General features: G+C 29.3%; 2 protein-coding genes and 2 non-coding genes across 4 annotated transcripts in view; 1 reads left to right on the top strand and 3 right to left on the bottom strand.

The window, feature by feature from the left end:
* The window catches only part of LOC101515232 (chlorophyllide a oxygenase, chloroplastic), a 7710-nt gene extending 6117 nt beyond the window's left edge, over positions 1–1593 (bottom strand). The window contains exon 1 of the mRNA XM_004498288.4: positions 1435–1593. Within this exon, the coding sequence (XP_004498345.1) occupies positions 1435–1509 (75 nt within the window). The 5' untranslated portion in view covers positions 1510–1593. The remainder of the gene's footprint in view (positions 1–1434) is intronic.
* Positions 1594–5200: 3607 nt separating this feature from the next.
* On the bottom strand, positions 5201–5272 carry TRNAQ-UUG (transfer RNA glutamine (anticodon UUG)). Its single transcript has one exon. It is a non-coding gene; the product is annotated as a tRNA-Gln (tRNA).
* A 1997-nt stretch (positions 5273–7269) lies between these two features.
* On the top strand, positions 7270–7354 carry TRNAM-CAU (transfer RNA methionine (anticodon CAU)). The gene is given in 2 exon segments: positions 7270–7307; positions 7319–7354. It is a non-coding gene; the product is annotated as a tRNA-Met (tRNA).
* A 1078-nt stretch (positions 7355–8432) lies between these two features.
* On the bottom strand, positions 8433–14381 carry LOC101514032 (filament-like plant protein). Its single transcript, XM_004498284.4, has 5 exons — positions 14005–14381; positions 13095–13257; positions 11838–12186; positions 9594–11170; positions 8433–9093 (listed from the first exon to the last, which is right to left on the bottom strand). The coding sequence occupies exons 2-5, from the start codon at positions 13251–13253 to the stop codon at positions 8698–8700; spliced, it is 2481 nt and encodes an 826-aa protein (XP_004498341.2). The 5' UTR covers positions 13254–13257; positions 14005–14381; the 3' UTR covers positions 8433–8697.
* Between the last annotated feature and the right edge of the window lie 2894 nt (positions 14382–17275).

The following is a 17275-nucleotide window of genomic DNA, read 5'->3' as shown; positions in this document are numbered from 1 at the left end:
CCATTGTTCTTTTTAGCTCGGTTGGTTAGAGCGTCAAACCCTAATGGCTTGTGGAAAGGTTTATAGAACCCTAATAATTTTTTAATTTTTTTTACTGATCTACTGAAAATAAACGAAAAGCTACAAAGAAAGGGTAAAGCAGAATTGGGACACGGTTTAACGAAAAAATCTCACTGAATATTGGAATGTTAGAAAAGAGAAACTATAATTATATTCCCTAATTGTTGGGAACTCGACAGCGGAATAGAGGCGGGATCGTTCAAAGAGGATCGAAATAGGCTCTAGATACCATGTTAACAAAGAAAAGAGAAAGCAAGAGGAAGAAGAGAAACACCCACTCTAGGGTTTCATAACATAGAATAACCCAAAACCACGAGTTAATAGGGTTACAATGAGTATATATATAAAAGAATAGAATTGTCTAGAATTGTCTAAAATACCCTTACTACTAATATATAATAATATTATCTAACAGTGACCATACTCTTTCATGTATGTAGGGGCCGAAAAATGTAGAACCTACAAAAGGAGAAACTTGATTGTTGCTATACTAATAACTGCTCGTAGCTAAAATCAATTAAAATTTAATCACAATGAAACCTTAGAAAAAGTGTATACCGTTTGAAATGGTAGCCTAAAACATGAAATCATCACATTCGACAAAAAGCGACCACATAAGTGGTTTGGACATCATATCTTCGCCCAAAACATTTAATGCCAAGCGCAAGCTGCGCATATGATTTTGTAGAGTTGAGTTAGGCTCGAACTCAAATTTTAAAATGGTATCAGAGTCTATCCTAAATCAATGGAACCCACCATTAATAAGCCACTCAACCCATGCTCTAGATGTCAAGTTTTGAGCGTGAGGGGTGTGTATTGAAAATCTCACGTTTGATAGTGATATAGCCTAAATAGTGATTAAAAGTCGGGTATCTCTAACCTTCCAGTTCAACTCAAAACTCATGACAGTTGTGTTAAGAATCTCACATTGGATGAGATAAAGACTGACAAAATATTTATGACAAAATATTTATAAGTGGTAGGCAATTGAATTTCTCATCCTACAAGCCGTGGGGTTGTGTAGGACCCAACCCAAAATCTATTAGCTACCTATACTTTTTTGTAGTAGCCGTTTTCTCGGCAGTGGACGGTTTTTCAAAACCTCTAGCATATCTCTCGCTTTATAAGTCGTTATAATTACTCAAATTATGTCCTATTTTAAGTTAATAACTAAAAGATACGTTCATCACGCCAAATGTTCATCTTGAGCTCAATTTTTCCACTTGAGATCAACAAATTGCACTATCTACTAGAACATGTTCTTATGATTTAAGTAGTAAATAAACAAATAAAATTTAAGTTTACACTTTCACCTTAGAAAACAAACACCTATATATCTAACAAAATTTCAAAAAAAGAAAGAGAGGTACGTACTCTTTTGGTATCAAGCTTGGAAGTTCTACAAAAGATTGGAAGAGAGAGAGAAGAAGCAGTAGCTATGGCATTCATGGTAGTGAAAAAGAACGACTAGAGATAGAAGAAAAAGGAAAGAGAAACGTGAAGAAACATTAACAAAGATTGTTTTCTTTTGATGATTTTTGTTTTGTTGATAAGAGGTTGGTGTTCCTCGCGATCTCGGTTTGCCTTCTAAAAAACGCCACGTGGAAGTGCGTGGACTAAGTGGTTATACACGTGGCACATGTTTCTTCCACATGATTCTTCGGTGTCGTGTAATTTGTGGGACCCTGACACGTTGCCAGCTCGGATTGGGGAGATATCTTCTCTATCCTCTCCGAGTTGTGTCTCTTGTCGTTTTTTTGATTTGATTGAGAAAAAATAAAGTGGGCGTTATAATTGGTTGTTCTGATTTTTATATGCGTGAAAAATTAAATGAAGCACTAGGAAAAGAGGGAAGTTTTGAAATTTCCATCTTTGGGTAGAATTTTCAGTTTTTAAAGATATTAACTAAACTCAAATGTACTTTAAGGGTCTATTTGGTTTAAAAAAGAAGTTGCGAAAGAGAAATAATAACTAACAAAAATATCCTTATATTAGAATTAATGTACTGTTTTATATTATTTCAATTTTCTAGGGATATGTTATTGCAATTTTTTAAAATGTGGACTGGAAACCTTTAAATATTAATTACTTAAGTTTAAAACTATTTTGAGTTAATAAAAAAATTAAAACTATCTCAGTTTGGAATAAGAATATATTTTATATTGTCAATTCAAGTTTTACGTGATTTACCGTAACTTTTAATTTACTAAACATTATAGATAAATATTCACAAATTTTTTTTATGACCAAAATTGAGTAGTATAATCGATAAAAAATAAATCACGAAGTATATGTGTAGCAGAGTTAGTAAAATTGTGTTGATATAGTAAAGATTTGTTCAATATAGAATATAAAATTAGATAAGGATAAAATATAATAATTTTTTATATATATGATGATTAATAAAATAATATTATTTTATTTTGTTATGTATTTAATATATATTTTATTATGATATAATATATATTATATTTAAATAATAAAATTATCATTGTGAACAATTATATATTATTTTTTTAAAATTAACTTATTATATTTTAAATATTATAAATTAATAAAAATATATTAAAACATTAAATAAGTAATTAAATAATTTTATATTTAAAATTATCCATTGATACTACTTAATAAATAATTTAAATTTTAAAAACAAAATCATGACTAACCAAATAGTTCTATTTTATTGTTAGAATGTAAATAAGATATAGTATATATTATATATGGTAAAAATACTCTTGTAAATAAATTATATATATTTTAAAATTTTAATTAATTTTTATATTTTTATAATTTTGAATACTAATTTATTAAATTATACAAAAAGACAAAACTACCCTTGTGAGAAAATCATAAATATTTTTTAAATTAATTATTAAAATTTCATTTTTAAGTTTAATATCAAATTCTATTATTATTATTTTATTATATTTTAATTTTATATTATAAATTATATTTTATAAGGGTAATTGAATAAATTATTGTTCTTATTATATCCTTCTAGTTTCTAACTCAACTCATATTTAAGTTATAAATTTAAACTAGAATAATATGATAGAGTTCTCGAATAATTTACCATATCCTATTGGTTTATAAAACATTTGATTAAAACAAAATATGATGACTTATTTTTATCATATATTTTATCTTGGTCATCAAACAGATCATAAGTATATAGATGTAAAGAAGTAAAAAATTGTGTCACATCTCTACTTCGCATTTGAGCGAAGAAACAAAAAGTAACCAGAGCTCAACAAATTTGCTCTCTCTTAACTATTTCTTTGGATGTCAATTAGTTGGTTCACCATTTTCTTCTTTCTTTTTCTCTTCATTGGATTAATTAATTTTGTATATTTTGAACGTGTATTTAGAGAGCTTTTGAGAGCATACGAAGTTGAAAAGGAATTCATCAAAGGAGATGGTCCTAAAGTTAGACTTTTTTCAGTTATCCAATAGCCAAAAATAATGAAAAATCTATTACATATCCCTCACCAATACCTCCCACATCAATACAACTAAAAAAGAAATTGTTACCCTTTTACTCTATATGAAACTATTTTTTTTTCTTCACTTTTTCACTCATACATTCGAAATTTTCAAAATTTCTAAAAAACTTCTCAGCATTTAAAAGCTTCCAAAGCATAAGTAAGTGAGTTTTTCAAACTTTTTGATGAATTTCATTTGAAATGTAATTTTTTAGTTTTTCAAAATATATTTGAAAGTTTCATTCAATTTGAAACTTCTGAAATCTTTCAAAATTTTTCGAAAGTGTCAAGCAATTTTAAACTTTCAAGACAAAATTACAAAATTTTGAATTTCATCCATGTCAAAAATCTGAAATGTAAATATTTTCCAAAAATTGAAATTTTCAAAACTCTAGAAAATTTCAATTATATATATATATATATATATTGGCATACAAATTATAGATATTTTTATTTTATGTCAGTGACTAGGACTAGAGGTGTGAATGTATAAATTATTTGATTAATTGCAGTTTTGACCCCCTATTTTAGCTGAATCGTGAAAGTAGTCCCTCCATTTTATTTCTCCCCAGTTTTGGTCCCTCAAACATAATTTTGGTCCAAAACTTGATAAAATTTCATTTTTTTTTGTATTTATTTAAGTCACACCACGCCTCAAGATCTCATTTGCAACAATTGTACCTGAAATATATGATCATAAATGGTATAGTTCGACTTTAAAAAATGAAATTCCATCAAATTTTGGACCAAAATTCTGTTTGGGGGACTACTTTTGCGATTTAGCTAAAATATGGGGACCAAAACTGCAATTAAACCTAAATTATTCGTAATATTATTCGTATTGTAGGCGAAAAAGTGTCAACCACGACATTTAATCAACAGATGTGTGAGACTAATCGTCCACCTCGTCAACATCTTCGTAGGTGTGGTTTCAATTCTCAAGAACTTGATAAGGATGCTCAGGAGCTTGAGCAGATTGACCAACATCAGCAGATGGACTATGAGGCAGCGAGGGACGATGAGGAAACTGAGGAGCAGACAACCGAAGAGCAAGTCCACAATATGGATTCCTTGGAGGGGCCTTGGTCACATTGATTTTCCATAAATTTTTTTATTTTGCTCACAATTTTTTTTTTGAGAAAAAATAATTTAAAAATTTTTCCGACAAAAAAATGTTTTAGATTTTCTTTAGAAATTTTCTGATATTTTTTTTGAAAAATAAATATAAAAAAATTTTCAAAAAAAATATCTCAATTAACAAAACATTTGGCCTATGAGTCATCTCCATTAAGCCCACTAAAATAATGGGTTGGGGTCTTAAAAATTTTATTTCAATACGAAGTGTAATATTAGGAGCTTAATATGAGATTTTTAAGAGATGATTCGGGATTTAAAAGCTTTTTTGACAATTCTACTAATGACAATGACAAATATCTATCAATAAAAATTGACCCTAAATATCTTTTTGTTTAGAATTGATAAGAAACACATGCAACCTAAATAAAGATGCTCTCTTGTTGGAAAGGATAATAAATTCTTCATTTGGGAAAGATGGTATGTGAATAATGTATAGATAATTTATTCCTTTCATAAAACAAGTTCTTAGATCTCTAAAAACTGAGGCGTAGTTAAAATTAATTACCGAAAGTTTTTTAAAAAGGTCCCACCGGGAGTCGAACCCAGGTCGCTGGATTCAAAGTCCAGAGTGCTAACCACTACACCATGGAACCACTTTGTTTAATGGAAAATAATGTTTCATAATATTTTTTAATATTTACTCAATAATATTTGTGATATTGATGCTTTGCTTATAATATTATTTAACTTAAAAAATATATTGAAGAAGAGAAAAAAATTTATTAATTAAAGTGGCATTTGTCCAATTTTATAATTATCTTTAGGAAATTTAAATCTACTCTTTAGAAGTAAAGAATCTAGTTCTTTATTAGTGTACTAACTCTTATCCCGAATGAATTTGTAAATAAAAAAAAAAAAACTTAATACCAATTAATCAATAATAATTGCAAAAACATTAAAACTATAATAATACATTTAACTGTTATGTTTTTCTATTAAGCATCTATAAATGATTTTTTAGTGAACTTCTATAACTGCTAGTGTGACAATTAATTTTATGTATATGTGAATTAAAAAAAAATGATAAATTTTAAAAATATAGAATGGAAGTGTTTTTATATTTGTAAACAAAAAGTTTAATAGCTATATACTAACAATGTCAAAATATTTACACCATTCTATCATCTTTCATAATAATATCATGTCATAATATTATTTTCTATATTTTCTAACAGTTACATGATATATTTTTGTTGTTGCTAAAATATACATTGTGGTATATAATGGGATATTAGTGTAAACTTTTTTATACTATCATTTAACAATAATTGTTCCATGAATTTTTTTTGGGTATAATGTTCCATGTGATCTTAAAGGTGACTATAAGGAGAATAATTATTATATTCTTTAAAATTATGAAATTTAATTTTGAAAGATAAATTCACCATATGATAAATAAATTTAAGAAATGTAATAATGTTCTTAGACAAAATTTAGAAGAGTATTATGTATCCATTTAATGAATTACCATCATTCAGCAACAAAATCTTCTGTAAAAAGACAACTATAATAATATTATTTTTTACAAGAGTAATGTAAAGTCTCATTTTACGGATAACTTATATCTACACCTTATGCAACTTTGGCTGTAGAGTTAATGTAAAAATATTCCATTAGATGAATTCAATAATGCAAAATAATTTGGGCAATGGATGAGAAATTTCACTCATCAATTTAATACATACAGTATTAATGTAATCAGTTTTGTTTTATATTGTTACGGGATGAAGCTCACTGCACCACTTTTCTAAATTATTTGTTTATTTAGGTTTGTGCGAATCTTCATAGTTTTATTTTTAAATTAATTTTTTTTATAATAAATTAAGAAATATAAATCTTTATAAATTACTTTTATCTTTGATTTTCAATCTCTAAGTAAGGTAAATTTTGTTGTTGTACGAAATGATAAACATTTAACAATAACAATTTTATGCTACTAAAATTTACAATTTTTTTATAATTTTTTTTATGAACATATATACTTTTTGTTTGTAGAAAATAAATATATCTTGAGTTAGAGTAGGTCAATTAGATTCAAATTATCAAGTGATGTTTTTAATAGTATAATAAGAGATTATATGAGTTGAGTTTACAACTTCAAAGCTTACGTTGAAATTAAGATTCAAACTCATACTCTTGTGAAATATCAGACCAATTCTTATCAACATATACAATTGATTGATTATTAGAGACATAATACAACGTTACTTATAATTATTTTAATTAATATATTTATTATAGTGTTGTAGATATTGTAATTAAATTTTAATTCAACTAACAAATATTGATATTATTAAATTAGATGTCTTGTTTCATATGTGAATTGGAATCTCAGAGTTATGTGAGTTAATTAAAATAAAATTTATCATATTATAAGATAAAAGAAATAAAAATTAAAAAATATTGTAAATGATATGTGATAATTTTAGAGTGAAAATTTAATTAGATATTAAAGTTACTATGTGATAATTTTTGAATTCTAATTTTCCCTAAAAAATAATACATCCTAGACAGAAATGAATGAAGTTAAATTAAACGTATCAAGAAAAGAATGAAGGTTAAATATGTAATGTTGGGAAATCTTAACATCGGGGTGGTGGCGCAGTTGGCTAGCGCGTAGGTCTCATAGCTTCTGAGTTATCCTGAGGTCGAGAGTTCGAGCCTCTCTCACCCCATAAACCTTTTTTATCTTAATTTGCTCAAAGATTCGGATATTTTTCCCGTAGATGTGTCAAATATAACAGAATTTTGAAGCCAGACAAGCAAAAATGTCAGCTGTGTAGAAAAAGAAGCAAAAAAAGTAAAGTTCTAGGCCACAAGCCATATTACATTTCTTATCCATTATTTATTTATTTAAAATAATGATATCTAATCATTGAAATTAAGAGAATATATCACTCTAAAATCATACAAATTCGCAAAAAACCAAAATGGTAATTGTACGAACAAACTCACAAATTTAATAAAATTATTTATATCTCCAAATTCGTCACGTTGACAATACTAAAATCATTTGAATTTATCAATAATGTATCAAATTTGATCTTTTAATCTGAAATAAGATGGAAAAATGTGGCGACCTAATAACATAAAGGAAAGGTAAATTACTCATCATTTTTAATCAATTTTTAGATAATTATTTTTTTGTTTTAAAAAGTTTAGTGGTGATATTCACATATGAAATAAAATTTGCCTCTTCTAAAGTGTTTATTAATAAATAAAGTGGATGAATCAAATGTTATATTATTACCACTTGATTGATTATGCATATACATTTAATATCAATAATTGATTTGTTAATCAAATGTTGTTAATACTAATTTTATACTCTAAAGGGATTAATTAATTAATTAATCACTTTATAAGAGCCTAATTCCACTAAATACGAAAAAGAGAGAATCCCAAATTTAAACTTATCTTTCAACATATCAAATATTAAATAGATTTTGTTTTCAAATTTTAATATTAGATAACTATTTTTTGTGTCTATTATACCTTTATTTCATAAATAAATAATTTTACATTTAAATTAATGAAGAGAATGAGTAATTGTGTGAATGATCCATAAAATATAATAACATATTAAAATTTGCTTATTAATTAAAATTATTTTTTTAGTTTCTGTAAAACTACCTCAAAAGATATATGTAAATGGAAAGAGTAACTTTTTTAGCACACAGGGTTGGCAGGGTTCACCAATTAATTGGTTAGGAATTTTCAATACCTTGCTGATTTTATGTGACAGAATAGAGACACAACACAACAGAAATAATTCAAAGTTTTTGTTGAAATGTCAGACAACATTCTCAGTTTCGCTGTCAAATATAAACAAAAATTTGGATCAAATACATAATTTTTTTTTTGTTTATATTTGAAACTGGACTAGTGTAATACTAAACACAAGATTTTTGTTAAAAAAGATATAACTAATGCAAACTAAATGTAGTTGGGTCTTTACATTGAATGACAAAATAAACCTGTCTACAACCGAACTAAAGAATTACTACTTCCATTTAATCTAAATTTCTAGCCTAATACCACTCTTGGTTCGCGAGAAAAATTTTGCGAAACCATTTCGACTTTTTTCCGAACTAACATGATTTGGCAAGGCTGCTGATGAAGTTGAAGAAGACGAGGAAAGCGGCGAGCTTTCCTCATTTTTGTTCAGAGATGGACCAGAGCTACCATCAGCCAATCTAGAAGAAATTGAATCTCTTTTAGGCGAAAATGTGTCATTTGAATGCATCTTCCACATTTCTCCACCAGCATGAGCAATGAGTGGTGGACTTGAAGGAATGCCAGCAGTGTCAATAAGGAAATCTTCAAGTGTAGCCAGAGATTTTAGTTGATTCCCTAAAGATGCTATTGTTTTCTGACACTCGGCAAGCTTTCCCGCGGCGAGTGCTAGGTCCTCCTGACATAGAAAATATCGAATGCATTGCATAAGTTCACTTGTGTTGAAAGTGTATATATACTTCCACAGATTTCAAATATAAGCAAAAAAAAAAAAAAAAAAAAAAAAACCTCAGGCAATGACTATTTTATTTGAGAGCAACCAAACTTGTAAAAATCAATTCTACACCTCTAGAATCAATTTTGTCTCCTCCAGAAGTGGAAAAATATAAACAAAACATAACTAATTATTCCCTAATTAATGATATCAAACCTAAAATATCTCAGATAGATTTCATTTTCTAATAACATTTTTATTACAGTGAAATAAATTGCTATGAAGAATGGCTTGAGGAATTCAATCAATGTTTTGATTATATCAAGAAAATTTAATGAGATTAAGTAATTTTTTTAAGAGATGTGAGATAGATTTCTTTTTTGCTTATATTATAGATGTTTCTTATTTAGTACAATAAGATCAATGATAGAACATTTGATGTGTATATGTCAATGATGACCAACCTGTTTGATTTTCTTTTCTCCATATGAGCTAGCTGTTGACCTGAGTATCTCTTCCTCCAATTCCCTATACTTCATTGCAATTTCATCAGACATGGCCCTCTCCTTTTCCACCTCTGCTTCTAATAATTCAACCTTTGCAGATTTGCTTTCTACCTCTTCCTCCAAGTCCTTACACATGGCAGCAAATTTATCTGACACACCCCTCTCCTTAACAACCTCTGCTTCTAACAAGTCAACCTTTGCAGATTTGCTTTCTAGCTCTTCCTCGAGGCTCTCGCATTTTATCGCAATTCCGTGCAATGCAATCCTCTCCTTATCAACCTCAGCTTCTAATAACTCAAGCATTGAAGATTTGCATTTTAACTCTTTTTCCAGGTCCTTACACTTCATTGCAATTTCATGGGACATGGCTCTCTCATTATCAACCTCTGCTTCTAATGAGTCGACCTTGGAAGAAAGTGTTTGCGCGTCTGCCTCCATGCTCATTAGGCGATTTTCTATCTTTTGTTTTGATTTGTAGGCATTTTCTAGCTCTATTTGAAGCTCCTCCAGTTTCTGTGCCGCCTCACTCAACTGAAGTTGTGACTCCTCAATGCACTCTTCACTTTTCATCAAAGCTATCTCTAGTTCAACTTTATCGGCTTCCACCTTCTCTAACTTCCCTTTTAGTTCATCCGTTTGCTGACTCATGATGTCAAACTCGGCTTTGAGAGCGCTTTCTATGTCAACGCATTGATTGGCAACAACTGACTCATCAGCAAAGTTTTCATTCTTGGTCTCGGGCAACGCAGCAAGTCGTTCCATTTCAAGAAAATCATCCATCAGATCTATTTTAACAGAACTGGATGGAGCTTGGCGGCACTTTTCATTCTTGAACTGATCAAGCTCAGCAATTAGCGCAGACGCCCATGAGTCCGAACAACTTGGCTCACATTTGTTTAGTTCCAAACCACTCATTTTGTAGATATCACAGTCCACTGCAGTAAGCCGCTCCACACTGTCTGATTGACTATCTGTGAGAGATTCAACACAAAATGATGAAGAAGCAATGGATTTATGATCAGTAGTAACTAAGGAGGCCCTAGAAGCCATGGTCTTCAGTCTCCGACACTCGGCTTCAAGCTTGGCTACTTTCTTGATGCTTTCTAAATGTTGCTTACTAGCCGTCTCAGCAGCTTGAGTGCTTAAATTCCTCTCAATAGTTCTGATTTTCAGCTCTTCTGATTGAACTAATATCTCATGTCTTAGAGCCTTATTCTCTTTCTCCAACCATTCAACCTTTCGACACATATCAGGATCAATAGAAGGTCTGCTATTTGAAGCATCTAATTTGTTCTGGAGCTCAATAAGCTTGCTCTCGAGTTTGATTTTGTCCGATTCCATTTCGCGAGTCTTTTCAGCTACGGCATCTTGAATATTATCTTCCTGTTCTTCTCTTGTTTGTCTTAGCTGCCTAACACACTCCTTAAGTGCTCCATCTAGATGAGTGACTCTATCTTCAAGAGCTGAATTCCTATGAGTGACTGTGTCAAGTTGCTTCTTTAAAACCGCTACTTCATTTTCAGCCTTTTCCCATCCTAAGCAATCAAAATGGCTCAATAAGACTACAAAAATGGGAGAAAGAGAAAAGGAAGACAGACAATATATCCATGAATCATACAAGCACATAAATATGTGCAAATGTAAGAAAATAATTCTAATATATCACACGAGCCTCTTAATCTAATACTACCTCTTTTCCTGTTTATAAGTACCTTTTGGGAAGAAAAAAGGTGTACCTTAATATAAGCCTCATTTAAAATTACTAGATAGTAGATACATTTTTTTCCAAACATACCCTTAAACACATCTATATTCAAAAGGGTAATTTAGGAACATTCATACTAATAGTACCCACTTTTCTTAATATATATGTGTAAAGAACTATTGGTGCTTATAAATAGGGACATAGGTAGTATAATATTGACATAATTAAGAAGCAATTTGAATTGTGCTTTCGATAAACCCTACCTATGTCCTAAGTCCTAACCTAACCTCCATTTATGAGGAGAAACTTAGGGGGTAGTTTTCTTAATCAAGAATCAGAAGCTGAACAAGTCGTAGACACACACCACACAACATCAACGCATATCCGGGAAAAGATAGAATGGTAATCAAGCAATAGAGCATAGTTGGTGATTGTTTCGAAAATTACAGAAAGCAATAGAAGAATGTACTTATTATTAACAGCATTAGTTGTGCTACCTGCTATGGCTTCTTCAGCGACTATTGCATGCTGCTTCACCAAGTCTTCTTTGGCATTGACATTAACATGAGCAGCAGATAGCTTCTCAGATATATCCCTCGACCCGTCATTTCGGTCATCTTCTTTTCCATTTGATATAATATCATTTTCTCCGTTTTCATCTACCTCAATTGAATTTGAACCGCCATTTATGATGCATTCAGTAGGTAGAGGTGTCGATGCAACTTCATCAGGCAGTTGTGCATTGATAACTGAACTATCATCAAGATCTTCGGCACAGGCCACAGCTTTTGAGGTGACATCAGGTGAATGAATGCTTCCATTAGAAGATTCCTTTGATGCTTCCTCCTTTTCAAGTTTCAGAGACAAAAATACTAATCAGAAACGGAAGATAAAAGTTGAAGGTTAAACAAACTTAGTCATGTTTGTGAATTATAGCAACATGGCCAATGCATGCTGAAGCTACTTGTATCATAGTTCAATTTTCGGGCAGACAACTAAATAAAAATACGATATTTATGCTTGACTTCAACTAATGCCTGTCAATAAAGTTGTAAAAATACATTATTGAATGAATTCAATAGCCATAATGTATCTATTTTCAGAGCAGCTTATAAATACAGGATGTACAAAATTAGAGTTTAATTTATTCAAACTATTTATGCCAAAACGACGACATATTTTTTTCTTCACGTTGGATACAGACCCAAAGAATGAGACCAATGTTGTCAATCACAAATTATGAAAAATAAAAGTTTGTTCAAATTATGCTACACTACAATGCTATAACGTTGCTATTTGATAATATTGTATACTAAACAACGTATTGCCGGACAATAGTGATTTGTTCAAATTCACCTACACTATAGCACTATAGCCGTAATTTGATAACATTGAATGACAAGTACTTGTAAACCTTCACCATCAGTAAATTAATAACTTCTGCTTGAACAAGTCTAGGGAGGATAACTAATTGGTGAAGTGAACTTGGCTTTATTAATAGCACTTGTAAATTCAAAAACAACTCTTTCAGTCTTTTCTAACACTCATTTTACAAAAAATTAACTTATACGAAATTCACAAGCATAGTTACAAAAAATGTCGTACATGATATGCAATGTGTTACTCATTATATTATTATTATTGCAATACTTTCTTTCATTTTGCGTGAACTGGATACATTGTATGCAGGATGGTGAATTCAGTAGCAGGGTTAATGATTGTGTTATTGGTTCATGACTGCTAATCATTTATACCTGTTCATCTGAATATCTCTCAGAATGAGAGGAAACAGATCCTGAACTCTCAGCTTCGCCGCCCGGGCTCTTCTCGGAAGACTTTCGCTTCCACAACCATCTCTTCTTATCTGTCATCGTGTCTACCAAACCAACATCAACATCAACACAGAATGGCATTCATCTGCACATAGAACACAAGATCAGTCAACTAAAAACCCAATGTAAAATCCTGTTACTTCAAAATGTCTCAATATACTATAATGAAGAGAAAACACTATGAAGCACTAATTAGAACATACACCAGACACAACACTGACAAGAATAATAATTTGAAAAATGGAATAAATTAAATGTAACTACATGTATTAGACACCGCACCCCTTTCAAATTTCAATCTAAAGTATCTGCACTAGATACAAAAAAAATGAGCAAGCCCTAGCCAAGTCTTCAGCTTGTAACAGAATGAACACATTCAACAGAAACCCAGAAACAAAACACACTTCCTCGGTATTCAACAATCTCAGTGATACAGAAATTTTAAAAAATAAATACAAAATTCAAAAAAATGAAAAGAAGACAATTCTGATAAACATTCACAATCAACTTTGCTTATATAAGAATAAACTTTAGGTTGAATCATTCAAACCAAGTAGCAATAGTTGGAAAATAAGAGAAATTTAAGCTGAAAATCATGGAGAGCAATTTTTGCTTCAAACTTTCAAATTTAAAAATCCAATAGCTACATTACATTTAGCAGCACATTTACCGACCCAATGTAATGAAACAGTGGACGGTTACATCCAATTTCAGCCATTCAACATTCCCAAAAAAAAAAAATCAGTTCTTTATTAAGCTCTATGAACTGTTAGACAAAGAAATGAAATAAAAAATAAAAAAATAAAAAAGAAGAAGGAGGAGGATGAAATACCTTTGACCAGCGATGCCAACTGAAGCAAAGAATAAATGGAAGCAAAGAAATGGGTCAGAAGAATACAGATTAGAGATTTAAGAGTGATTGTGCTAATTAAAGAAAATAAAAGCAAACGGATGTAATAAATGACACCAATAAATTACTAAATAATTAACACTTTTTTTGAGGAAGATAAATTAATTAATACTACTAAGTAGTACCAATAATAATAATAATAAATGGTAAGCAAAAAAATCTGTAGAATGTGTCAGTAAGATTATTGGATTGGGTTAGGAGTTAGGACTTTTTTTTCTTGCTTTTTTGGTTTTGGTATATTTCTTGTTTTATTACTTGTTGGGTGTAAGTATTATTTATTTATTTTCAAATGAAATACTTATATATAAAAAAAAGAGGGGCTTTAATAAAAAAAAAAAAAGAGGGGCATGTGATTGAAGATGTGTCAGGGTGAGTTTTGGAGTTGAAGGGTGTGCCTTTGTGTTAGTGGGGGAATGTGACCACAAACACTTTTTCAGCTTTTCACCAAAATGTTTTTATTTATTTATTTATTTCAACTTGATTTATTTGAATTCAGCTGCTCTTATTCCCGCCCATGGCTACTCATTTCTTCACTCTCCGCTCCATTTTTATTATTTTATCATTATTTATTATTAAAGAATAAAATTTGGGAGAACTATTTCAAAACTTAAAAAGATAATAGAGATCGAACAATCATGTACTCAAACAAAATTCAATATCTTTTTTCGACAAGAAGAAAATTAAATAGCTTATTAAATATCTTAAACTCGTGTGTTTCTAGTGGTGGAATTTTGATTATTTACGATGAGGTCGATTATTAAAATATATATTGATGATTCATTAAAATTTCAAATATATTTGTAGAGGTATAATGCTATATCATATTATTTTTAATTGTTATGTCTATAATTCAAATCTCATTAACAATTTAGACAATAATTTGTTTAGAGAAGATTGACTATTGTATTAAAGATTATTACACTCAATCAACTCAATGTTGTGTCTTAATTTATATACACTATCAGAGTGAATTTTTTTTACATTATTAGTCAAACACAACTATTAGATATTTGACTTTTATCATTACTAACTCTGAAATCATATATATGAAAGATTATGTTGCATTGACAGTGAAAAATTTTTTATATTGATAATGTATTACAATTAAACTCATTACTTATTACACTAATTTAGTTTAGTTACTGATGAAGCTCCTTAACTATATCTAAACTTTAACTATATCTAAACTTTATTTTAGTGATTAATTTCACTATTTGTTTCCCTATTTAAGCATTTTCATTATGTTTATGCTTTTAACTACTGTAGTTATAAACATTTTCATTTCTATATATGTTTTTATCCTATGATAATTAAATGTATTTTCATTTTTTTTATGTTTTTGTTCTATGATAGCTAAGTTTTTGTTGTTGTTGTCAAATTTGACATTTGATAGTCTCCTAAGATTTGAAGTTATTGATTTGGTTAAAGTGGATGTTGTAGAAAGACTCAAATATGTTCAAAGAAATTAAGAAATAGCTTGCAAAATTAGTGTTAAGACCAAATAGTTGAAACTACAAATTAAAACTAAGCATAACATCTCCAAGATTTAAAATTTAAAATTTTTCATTAGTGAAGAATTGAATAGCTCAAATAGTTTAATCTAATGGATTCAAACTCTAATAAAAGAAAAAATATTAATATAATATCTTAACATACTGATATTTACCTATAAAAAGATTGCCAATAGTGTGACTTACCCAAAGCACTCCTATATATAAAGTTGACAGGATGATGATGATGATGATGGTGAATTGGTGACTTCGTTGGTCATGGCTTAGAGGACGCTCAGGTTTCAATAAAAGTAGTTTGCATACCCTTTTTTGCTGTTAGCTCTAATCATGTCATTCTAATGTTGGTGAATAAAATGGCATCAAGATGAAATAGTGAAAATGACTTTGAACACAGCCACAACTTTCATGAGTGTACTATTTGTGACACTAAAAAGATCCACAAGCCAAATGCTTCTGTGACCCACTTTCCAGTTGATTACTTGATTGGAGGCACCGTACATTGTCTATTATTCATAGAAATTGTTAGTACCACTATTTGTTGTGTTGTTTAGATTGGTTATGAGATATAAATTTATTCTATCTAAAATATTGGTAATTTTTTTCAGTTTAAATGACATTTTAAAATAAATTCGATTTGATCTGATATGACATTTTTAAATAAATTCGATTTGATCTGATATGAATTAATGCAATTTAAATTAGATTAAATTTTTGTTGACATTTTTAACTTTATCTCTATTTTTTCTTCATCATATAAGAGAAGTGATTTTGAGGTCATTTTCATCCGGAATCACCGCTATATATCAATTTTTTTTTTATTTAAATAAGTCATTTTCATATAAATCTATTTTTTTCTGTGTTTTTCTATTATTTCATCGTTCCCATGTAATATTGTTTAGTTTTTCTGTCTTGTTGCGATGTTGATTTTGTTCAGGTTGACAAATTTAAGTTTGATCCAGTACAAAGAAATTTAATCAATGACTTTAACATTGTCAACGTTGCAGATCTTGAGGCATGAATATTCAAGGCACTCTAATTTTATCAAATTTGTAATTATTTTTTGCCGTTTTATAATATTAATATGGGTGTTTTGAGCTTGTTCACATATTCATATTTTTTATTTTAATGAATTTGTATTTGTGTTGTAATTATCAATCCATGAATGTTATTAAATTGAATGAATAAATATTGTTTTGAGCAAAAAAAAGATGATGTTTTTTCATCAAATGCAATAGGGTGTACAGATTACGGGTTTGATATATCCCTAATTCAACTCCAATATTTGATTGAGCCAATTTTGAGACGACAATTTGTCTATCAACTCGAATAAACTCCATGAGTTGCAGATTCAATAAGAACGAGACAAAATAAAGACGAGACCTGGTAGGTTCCAAGACGAGTCGCTAAATAATAACCCTTAAATATTTGTTTTGTTTTAAAATAAAATAAAAATAAAGTAGCTCATAACAAGTCACTTATGGTTACCACTTGTCAATCCGCTCAAAAGTTGTAGTTCATAACATTGTTTTATAAGCCCTAAGTTATTAAATTAGTAATATGATTGATAATTTTTTTATAAAGAGTAAATCATTAATAAAATAAAATAATCATTTGTTTTAAAAGTAATTTGAGACGAAACGGATAACTCGAGAGGTAACTCAAACCCAGTCTTCTTTCTACTT

Source organism: Cicer arietinum, chromosome 4, assembly GCF_000331145.2.
Source record: "Cicer arietinum cultivar CDC Frontier isolate Library 1 chromosome 4, Cicar.CDCFrontier_v2.0, whole genome shotgun sequence".
In the NCBI taxonomy this organism is placed as follows: domain Eukaryota; kingdom Viridiplantae; phylum Streptophyta; class Magnoliopsida; order Fabales; family Fabaceae; genus Cicer; species Cicer arietinum.
The sequence above is the reverse complement of the archived record's forward strand: the minus strand, read 5'-3'. Positions and strand labels throughout refer to the sequence as shown.

Bases quoted from the DNA above. Each gene is read 5' to 3' on its own strand.
- LOC101514032 (XM_004498284.4), bottom strand. From the start codon at position 13,253: ATGCCATTCTGTGTTGATGTTGATGTTGGTTTGGTAGACACGATGACA. The intron at 12,187-13,094 runs GTATAAATGATT...AAACTTGAAAAG, and splicing joins AGAGATATTCAGATGAACAG to GAGGAAGCATCAAAGGAATC. The intron at 11,171-11,837 runs GTAGCACAACTA...TTGATTGCTTAG, and splicing joins CGCTGAAGAAGCCATAGCAG to GATGGGAAAAGGCTGAAAAT.